The 10412-nt window shown below is 39.8% G+C and overlaps 1 protein-coding gene across 16 annotated transcripts in view; it reads right to left on the bottom strand.

Annotated features, from left to right (window-relative positions):
• Nucleotides 1-10412, bottom strand: part of LOC108966534 (poly(rC)-binding protein 3) — a 134831-nt gene that overhangs the window by 15962 nt on the left and 108457 nt on the right. For 11 of the 16 annotated variants that reach the window (XM_018929493.1, XM_018929499.1, XM_018929500.1 and 8 more), the window contains one exon: nt 5104-5244. The exons of the other annotated variants lie outside the window; for them this stretch is intronic. In XM_018929493.1, the coding sequence (XP_018785038.1) occupies nt 5104-5244 (141 nt within the window). The remainder of the gene's footprint in view (nt 1-5103; nt 5245-10412) is intronic. 16 annotated transcript variants of the gene reach the window in all.

Raw genomic sequence — 10412 nt, 5'->3', positions numbered from 1 at the left:
GAAAAGGCCGATGAAAGGCAAGCATTTCGAGACGACGGATTGGATTGAAGCAGCGTGCACCACGGCTCCCACTGCTACTCCGGGTACGACAACGCCACGGCTCACACCGCCTTTCTTTTTACAGCCACCTAACCAGGGACCGCAGCCCAATGCTTTCTGCAGACGCCCTACAGCCCTGATGTGGCCCCCAGGGCCTTCTATGTTCCCTTGCCTAAAAATCCCGATGAATAGCAAGCATTTTGAGACGACAGAGAGGATCCAAGCGGCATGCACCACGGCTCTCACTGCTATTCCGGGTACGACAATACATCGGCTCACACCACCTTTCTTTTTGCAGCCACCAAACCGGGGACCGTATCCCAACGCTTCCGCAGCCGCCCTACAGCCCAGATGTGGGCCCCAGGACCTTTTTTGTTCCCCTGCCTGAAAAGGCCGATGAATGGCAAGCATTTTGAGACGACAACAGGGACCCAAGCAGTCTGCACCTCAGCTCTCACGGTTATTCCGGATACGACAGGGCACTGCTCACGCTCACAACGCCTTTCATGTGCACACCTACCTAACTATGGTCGACATCGCAATGCTTCCGATGTTGGGATGTCGGTCTTGGTTAGGTGGCTTAGCCGTGAGAGCAAAGATGCACTCTGCTTGAAACTCTTTTGTCTTCTAAAAATGCTTGCCATTCAGCGGCCTTTTCAAGCAAGGGAACAAAAAAAGGTCCTGGGGCCACATCTGGGCTGCAGGGCGGCTGCGGAAGCGTTGCGGTGTCGGCCTTGGGTAGGTGGGTGTGAAAAGAAAGGCGGTGTGAGTCGATGCGTTGTCGTATCCGGAATAGCAGTGAGAGCCGTGGTGCAGACTGCTTGGGTCCCTGTTGTCGTCTCAAAATGCTTGCCATTCATCGGCCTTTTCAGGCAGGGGAACAAAAAAGGTCCTGGGGCCCACATCTGGGCTGTAGGGCGGCTGCGGAAGCGTTGGGATACGGTCCCCGGTTTGGTGGCTGCAAAAAGAAAGGTGGTGTGAGCCGATGTATTGTCGTACCCGGAATAGCAGTGAGAGCAAAGATGAACGCTGCTTGAATCCCTTCTGACGTCTAAAAATGCTTGCCATTCAGCGGCCTTTTCAGGAAAGGAAACAAAAAAAAGTTCTGGGGCAGCGTCCGAGATGTAGGGCGGCTGCGGAAGCGTTGCGATGTCGGCCTTGGTTAGGTGGGTGTGAAAAGAAAGACGGTGTGAGTCGATGCGTTGTCGTATCCGGAATAGCCGTCACAGCCGAGGTGCACACTGCTTGGATCCCCTTTGTCGTCTAGAAAAGCTTGCCATTCATCGGCCTTTTCAAGCAAGGGAACAAAAAAAGTTCCTGGGGCCACATCTGGGCTGCAGGGCGGCTGCGGAAGCGTTGCGATGTCGGCCTTGGTTAGGTGGGTGTGAAAAGARAGGCGGTGTGAGCCGGGTCCTGGGGGCCACATCAGGGCTGCAGGGCGGCTGCGGAAGCGTTGCGATGTCGGCCTTGGTTAGGTGGCTGCGCGCATGAAAGGCGGTGTGAGCCCGTGCGTTGTCGTATCCGGAATAGCCGTCACAGCCGAGGTGCACACTGCTTGGATCCCTTTTGTCGTCTCGAAATGCTTGCCATTCATCGGCCTTTGCAGGCAAGGGAATAAAAAAGGTCCTGGGGGCCGCATCTGGGCTGTAGGGCGGCTGCGGAAGCGTTGCGATATCGGCCTTCGTTAGGTGGCTGCGCACATGAAAGGCGGTGTGAGCCGTGGCGTTGTCGTACCCGGAATAGCAGTAAGAGCCGTGGTGCACGCTGCTTCAATCCAATCCGTCGTCTCGAAATGCTTGCCATTCATCGGCCTTTTCGGGCAAGGAAACAAAAAAGGTCCTGGGGGCCACAACAGGGCTGTAGGGCGTCTGCAGAAGCACTGGTCTGCGGTCCCTGGTTAGGTGGCTGTAAAAAGAAAGGCGGTGTGAGCCCGTGCGTTGTCGTATCCGGAATAGCCGTCAGAGCCGATGTGCACACTGCTTGGATCCCTTTTGTCGTCTCAAAATGCTTGCCATTCATCGGCCTTTGCAGGCAAGGGAATAAAAAAGGTCCTGGGCCACGTCTGGGCTGTAGGGCGGCTGCGGAAGCGTTGCGATGTCGGCCTTGGTTAGGTGGGTGTGAAAAGAAAGGCGCTGTGAGAGCCCGTGCATTGTCGTATCCGGAATAGCCGTCACAGCCGAGGTGCACACTGCTTGGGTCCCTGTTGTCGTCTCAAAATGCTTGCCATTCATCGGCCTTTTCAGGCAGGGGAACAAAAAAGGTCCTGGGGGCCACATCAGGGCTGCGGAAGCGTTGGGATGTCGGTCTTGGGTTGCGCGCATGAAAGGCGGTGTGAGCAGAGGCGCTGTTGTACCCGGAATAGCCGTGAGAGCTAATGTGCACGCTGCTTGAATCCCCTCTGTCGTCTCAAAATGCTTGCCCTTCATCGGCCTTTTCAGGCAAGGAAACAAAAAGGGCCTGGGGCCACGTCTGGGTTGTAGGGCGGCTGCGGAAGCGCTGGGATGCGGTCCCTGGTTAGGTGGGTGTGAAAAGAAAGGCGGTGTGAGTCGATGCGTTGTCGTACCCGGAATAGCCGTGAGAGCTAATGTGCACGCTGCTTGAATCCCCTCTGTCGTCTCAAAATGCTTGCCATTCAGCGGCCTTTTCAGGCAAGGAAACAAAACAGGTCCTGGGGGCCACATCTGGACTGCAGGGCGGCTGCGGATGCGTTCGGATGCAGAAGCGTTAGGATGGCATCCTTGGTTAGGTGGCTGTGCGCATGAAAGTTGTGTTAGCCGTGGCGTAGTCGTGCCCGGTATAGCCGTGAGGGCCGAGGTGCACGCTGCCTATTCTGCAAAGAAGCTGGTGCATGCTGCTTTTCAGTCCTTCACTGGTCTCATTCGAGTTGCTGATGAGTGCTCTCAGAGAGCAGGAGTGCAATTGTACGGCTGTCCATCGTAATTGCAGCTTTTCGACTTCGAATCTTCTTTGTGTCAGCAGTAATATATTGAATTTCTTACATAAATTTTGAGGATGTGTGAAAAAAGTTCATATACAAAAGTTATAGACCGTTTTATTACCTGCAACGTTGTCGTATAACTTATCTCTATAGGACTAGTAGTTTCGCCAATACTCGAGATAAACCATTCCTAACCTTTAAAAATTAATTCTCCCTTTCCTCTTCCGACCAGAGATCGCCCGTTAATTATTTTTTCCGTAATGTTTGTTATTTTATCATTCGTTTGCAATAGAGTTTAATCTTCTATAAATTTCTCCTTGTGTTCTTCATTTTGTATTTTTTCTCTTTTGCAGGTGATGTTTAATCAATTCACACAACAAAATTTACAGCCCGGACAAAAACCCGTAGAGTTGCTTTACGGTTTCAACTCGATTTGACGTTAATAACGTTTAATTGATGGACTATTTTGGTTAGAGCTATTAAAATCATGAGGCAATGATTTGGCCAGCGTCTGGCAATATCCACAAGAGATTTCGGAAAACAATTGATCTAAGAATATAAAGCGTTTCTCTTTTTTACCTACATTACATTATTACACAGATATATAGAATTTATAAAAATTTACAATTGAAATCATAAATAATGAAATAAATGTTTTTTTTCACTTTTTACAAAAACATGCGTAAATTATAGAATAGAGGTGAAGTGATAGTCACGAAATTTAGTTTGAAATGCAGCACGGTGTCCGAAAGTAAGTTGAAGAGTGGAAGACTTAACTGTTTATTTGAAATGTACAAAAAGTATAATACCCTTTTCTCGGTATATGTGTGCGTGTGAAATATGTGTGTATAAATGAAGGTCAGAGGGGCGCTTATGATAGTAGTTCATAGTACGTTACTGATGGATTTTACGATTAAGTATAAAATTACGGGAGTAATTTACGGGGGCAGGCACATTCCATGGGACAGCACAACAAGAACAACAATTAGAAAAAGAACTCGTATAAATTTGTGTGTATGTATTACAAACATACGCACATAAGTATAACCAAGAAATATAGACGGAAATTGCTTAGTACATAAACAAAAAATTACTTAATATATTATATATTACATACTAAATATAGAGAGGGATAATACGTGTGCAGAAATGCTGTGGGGGCCAAAGGGGTTGGCAGAGCAGTCGAGCATGAATGTGGTAATTTTTGCGTTAAATTTAATTGAATAAATATATATGTAGCTGTCGAAGAACAGCAAGCAAATTGAAACTCACTGACTTTAGCTATTTTTCTAGACTAGAATAGTCGCTTAAGGGATATATTTTCCGGATGGCAAGTGCCTCTAAATCAGCGGCACAGCCCACAGTAAAGTAAAGTCCCCTAACCATAATTTAATTTTTTTTTTCGTTGTCTCTAAAAACAATTTTTCCGATATTACATAATTTTTCGAGTTTACGGATTGGATCACGCATAAATTACCACATTAACAGTAAATATATAGTATTTCAACATACAGTAATATAACTCAAGTTCACAAATCCATTCCAGGAGGGGTAGAATGCAAACAGAAAACCAGTGAAGAAAAAAAAAAACAACATTTTGGTACAAACCTCAAGGCAAATAGTGGGGGCGAGGCTACATGTACGAATACTGGGTGAAAGCATAAAGCAATATCGAAAATTACATAGTTTCAGGAAACACTGCCGCTGAAACCGGGGGCACTTTCTAAGGCAATTACGGTAAAATAACTAACTAGGCGGAAAGGGGTTGATAGGGGCAGGGGTCAATTAACGTGGTTACAAACCGCTTCAACGCATGTGTGTGTTGTGTGGACCACTAGCAAGCTAAATAGAGTTGGTTTTGGTGTAAGGTGGTTTTAGGGGGAGGAAATTAAGGGATGCGCATAAAATACCTGTATAGCGGCGTTAGGGATAATATTTTTATGATTTTGTGAAATAATTTCATACGATTTTAGCCATAAAGTTCACAGCAGAGCTTCCAAAATATCGCTACTTTCTTAATGTTTCTTTTTGTTTGGAAACTACGGTTGAAGCCAGGCTTTGCGGTTATGCTTGTTTTTTTTTTTTTTTTTGTTTTGCTGTTTTTGTAGTAAACAAATGCAACTCACATCGGGTATATGCTGTAGATGATGGTGGGCAGCCGGCACCGCTCCTTGCAAGTGTGCCCCTTTCAATAGAGGATCCGTCAAACCTGAGATGCCAGCATGTAGGCCACCGGTGGCCAAGGCCAACGGAAATACTGGACATGTCTAGTAGTTGTATTAATGTTGTATTAATATTGTTGCATTTTCATTACCAATTTGACGAGTTTGGACGAGCGAGCGAGCAGGTGTGGCAACGTCGCGTTTTATTGACGTTTGCAGTAGTAGTAATAGTAGCAGAAGTTGGTGGTTTTGGTGAGTGGTGGTAACGAATAGTAGTGGTGGTAGTACATAGTAGTAGCAGTAGTAAACACATATGTTGTTGTTGTTTTGCCGATTTTTTCGATAGTTTCGATTTTTTTTGTTTTTTCGATTTTTGATTTTTGGACGATATTAACAACAATAAGAAAAGAATATAAAGAAAATGTGTTGTGATTAAAGAGAGCTCTTTGCCAGAATAAAGACATACATTTTTTTCATAAAACTATTCAGTTCTTTACTATCTTGTTGGTGGGGGCGGGGGTTAACAATTGTAAGATTGGGTAAATAAATTCAACAAGGTGGAAAATTATTAGAGAGAGAGAGAGAGAGAGCGTAGGTCGACGGTTTAACGCAATGAGAAGTCATAAAGTAAAGTATATATACATCAATCAGTTCAGTAAAATCAAATAAATATGCTATATAAATCAACTAAGGAGGAAATGATACGCAAATACATGTTTTATTATGAAATCAGAACGTAGTTACATATGTTGAGAGGCGAAAATTGTAAGATACGGGACGTTTTTCGTTTTCAAGCTATCATGAATATGTATAAGACAATTTTTCAAGGCAACACATAGAGGTCGGGGGATTTTTTTGAAACGCTATTCCTATAAAATAGTGCATGATTTGTTTCTGCGACTTTAGTAGGCTAATAATGGGAAATATTCCACCACAGAGAGAATGTGATACTCAGAATTGGTGAGGGAGTTGATGGCCGGTTGGTTTTGCAAAGAGATAAAAACTACCCAGGTATGCAAACAAGCAAATATACAAAAGATTGGCGACGCAATTTTCAGTTATGGTTGCATAATCAATAATGGTGGTAAATAGTGTTGAAACAGTTCGCAAAGTTGTGGTATATTCTCGAGATTCGATGTAACGCAGTGGTGTGGTGAAAAAGAAAATGTATGTTTATATGTAAGCACTAAAATATCACGGTACGGAATCACTTTGCTAGTGAGTTAGATTGTATGTCAACGAAATACTGGGGAATTTCCTATACAAATCTAGGGAGTTAAGAAGGTGTGTTTTTTATTATTAAAAATTGGAAACATTTTAGGTCTGAGGAGAGCTAATTTTTTTTTACCTAAAAATGTTTCCAACTAAACGTAGGAAATTTTATATAACGCGTTTTTATTTACGAAAACAGGAAATTATGACTTTGTATACAAAAAAAAAAAAACTTTTAGTCGTGAATAATTTTAACAAAAGCTTTTGCTTTATAATAAAAGCGTATGCTTTAAAAATGTTTCCAGCTAAGTAGTACGAAATTTTCTAGGACGCGTTATTACTTACGAAAACAACAAATTTAGGATTTGGACACAAAAAACGTTTTTAAGCGTGAATATTTTTTCGAAAAATAGGGGGAATTTTTAAAACAATTGGAACAGTGGTACTTTTAAAAAATGACTAAATGAAAAAATGCTTTTACTCAATTATAAACCGAAATGAATGCCTAAAACGGTAATTTCGTTTTATGGAATTTAATAATATCTCTAAAAATATTTAAACATTTTACATAAATTTTAATGGAATATTGAAAATATTTAATTTTGTAGGTTTTTTCATTAATTATATATATTAAATATCTGTAGTTACTGACAATTTTTACTTTAAAGTATATAGGAAAAAAATTTACATACTTTTATCCCATGGGTATTTTTTAATAAGGGGAAATTTCATTAATTGTGATACAAATATTAATTCAAATAACGAAATTGAAAATAATGCTTTAAATTTGTATGAAAGTAGCGTTAATTTCCCAATGTAACCAGTTTTGGGGTAATTTAGTTGAACATACGATATTTTGGGTTATTCAATTTGGCTATAGCAATTTACAAAGCGCTAATTTGATTGAACTGTTAACACGAAAGACTTAGGACCAATTCACCTCAGGCTAAGGAGCAATATACTATACGCAAGAGCTAAAACACAATAGTTTGCGACTCAAATATGTGGAAGACAGAGGACAATGTTGAACAGAGAACGATTGGCATAGTTGTGAGGAATGGCGCTCGCAAGCGTATTACGAAACTAACGGAGAAGATATTGTGGTGAGAAGCGATCCAGAAGGAGTCATGGTTAAGAGTAGAAAACGTGGTAGACTAACGGATTACATGTGAGGCTGCCAAAAAAAGACAAAATGAAGTCAGTGGTAGTTAAGTCATGGACGTTGTGGAATAATTTTCTTCAAGACGAGTGTAGTTATGTGTCTTTTGTGCTGTTTTGTCAATTGTCTAAAGGTACTGTGTAGATGTACTTATGTATATGGTATGGTTGGTAAGGTCGGTGTGAAAATAACAGTGTTGGAATTGTTTTTACTTATGTTTTAATACATTAAAGGCAATTTCATGTTTATTTTTTTAATTTTGTAAAGAACTCGTATGTCTACAGATGGTTTGAAAGGAAAAATGGTTAATTTTATAATATTTGCGAGTGAGGGCTCGGGCAGGTAAATATTGTATAACAATGCATTTATTTATGCTTGTATTTAAGTTAAAAATGGAATTTTTTTTCGTTTTTTCGTGATAAAGTAAAATTTAGCTAAAAATGTTAAATATTTATTCATAATAAAAAAAATATATTGTTTTTGAATTGAGGTTCTACTAAGTATAGTTAACATTGAACGAAATAAACGTATGGAAAACGTGGGAAAACCGCTTTAGAAAAATATTTTAAGGTAGTATACATTGCTTGGAGAACTGATGAGAACGCATGGCATAAATGAGCAATTTACTAACAAAATTATAGGCACACCTTTATGTAGGCAGGTTATGGGCTGTTTTGGTATGGAGGTATATGCATTATTATTATATATATATTTTTTTTGTTTTTGTAAACAGAATTTGAAAGGTACTAGGTTTAATGGTTTTGTACTTTAACTTCAATCCATTTTATATAAATTGTTTATAATTATTTGAAGGGTATTGTAGTGGCACAAAAACAAAATAAACACAAGTAGTGATTGGGTTGTAGTAGTAAACAGAGTATACACATACTTTCCAACACTGCACACGAGCCCTCGTGCTAATGAGTAGCAGTTCTGCATTTTCAGTTAGAGCTATTTTAACAGTACTGAAATGTCCCTGCGTGCCCCAAAATAAGTAGACGAGTAGAACGAAAGTAGATTAAATGGGGACGAGCTGTATATCCGTTTCGTATTTTGTTTTATTTAGTGGACCTTGAGAGTGAATCAAGCATTGACGAGACGATCCCCCTCTCTGTATATATTTATATACATATATTATCTTTCAACCAATCCTTGTTACACATTCTGCGGTGGTATCAAATTTTCAATTTGAGAATTTTCTATACTGATTGTGTAGTTTTGTGGTTTGATATAAAGCCTCTAAAGTCTTGTTATTCTGTTTCATACATTTTTTTTTTGATTTTTTGGTGAGACAGGCTTTTTGTTCTTACACTAGCGAGCGAGCGAACGAACGAACAAGCGACAAAATGTAACGACGCTGAACTTATCCTAAGAGAAAGTGCAGAAAATATTAAACAAAATACAAAAAGAAAAAAGTATAAGTAATCAAAAATATTGTTTACAGTAATATATATGTATATAAAATGCTTTTTTGTTTTAAATGCATAAAAATTTTATTTGGATAGCAATGTCTGGAGATATTGTGAGTAAAAGTGTGGGTGGGGGGGAGGCTTGAAATACAGGGAAATTGATAACAGTAGAGGGGAAAAATTGTGGATACCAGTTGTTAGATTGGGATCGCAAAGCAATCCGGATCATCCAGCCAAAATTGCTGGATTTAAAATTATGTTTATGAGTAGACGTTAATTTGGCTATGCTACGGAGAGGCAGAAGTTTTAAAAATAAGGCGCTTTTTAGCCTAAATATATTGTTATGTTGGGCAGACATTATCTGTATTCGCGATCTGAGAAATCATGAGGTGAGAAGAGCTCATTTGAATTGCGAAAAATTCATAAATTTAGAATTCGTTCTGACCAAAATCGAACTCACGAACCTAGGAGTAGTAGTTAAGCGCTCTACCTGCTTGCATAAAAGGAAGTTTTGAAAATAGTGCTTAAGGTGTGGGATTATCCCAGAAGAGTGCTGTGGACGAAATTGCAAAATCACAAACAACTGAAGAAGCTTAAGCTCCGTCTTGAAAAGCTGGGAGATATTATAGGTTCAAAAAATTTATATCTTTGAAATTTGTTCCGTGAAAAGTAGAACTCAGGAATCCTATAGTAAGAGTCAAGCTCTCTACCTACTCGGTTAAAATGATCGCTTCGAAGAATCTGCTTCGAAACTTTTATACAGATTTGGTAAATGAAAAAATGGACTCAAAGAAGTTAAAAACTTCACTCTTAGGGTTTTAACATGCCCTCTGATACATTTTGCATACTTTTAGGATCAACCGCGTGATCGACTGAAATGAATTAGGTGCTTTGCTCTCTTTTTTTGTAAAGATAAATAAAATATTAGCATTGCTTTTTGATCCGACAGGTATTCTGTCAATAAGGGCTTAGTCTGTTCGGGTAAAAAATGAGAAAATTTTTTTTATTTATTTGAATCGAAAAAGGAACCATTAAAAATAATATATATACATATATTAAAAAGCGCTTTTCTCGCAAAATTTTTTATAAATTTTTAGGCACTTCTCCGCTCTCTTCAGTTGATCAAATTAAATTCTGTACACTAACTAAAACTAAGTTAATTTATGGTGGTGGTTAGAGGGCAAAACAGTTGTGACAGGAAGCAAAGAAATAAAATTAGAAGATATAAAAAGAAATCGAGAAAATGAACAAGCGTACAGAATTCTCACACTGTAAGTGAACATAAGGCAATAGAGAAAGTTGGGGGGACGGAGAGCGAAGCTAAGTAAAGTGGGTGTACAGCAGAGAGTATAATAAGAGTGGATAGCAGTACGGAGCGAAGCGTAGTAGTAACATTATTATATGAGTAAACGTAGCAAAAGTTGTGTAGAATTTGTGAATATTTAGAAAATAAATAGATTTATATATATGTAATGTATAGTATATATCTGTAT

The sequence above is a fragment of the Bactrocera latifrons genome, unplaced genomic scaffold, assembly GCF_001853355.1.
Source record: "Bactrocera latifrons isolate USDA-ARS-PBARC rearing strain unplaced genomic scaffold, ASM185335v1 scaffold_163, whole genome shotgun sequence".
Classification (NCBI taxonomy): domain Eukaryota; kingdom Metazoa; phylum Arthropoda; class Insecta; order Diptera; family Tephritidae; genus Bactrocera; species Bactrocera latifrons.
This window is presented reverse-complemented; position numbering and strand designations above follow the sequence as displayed.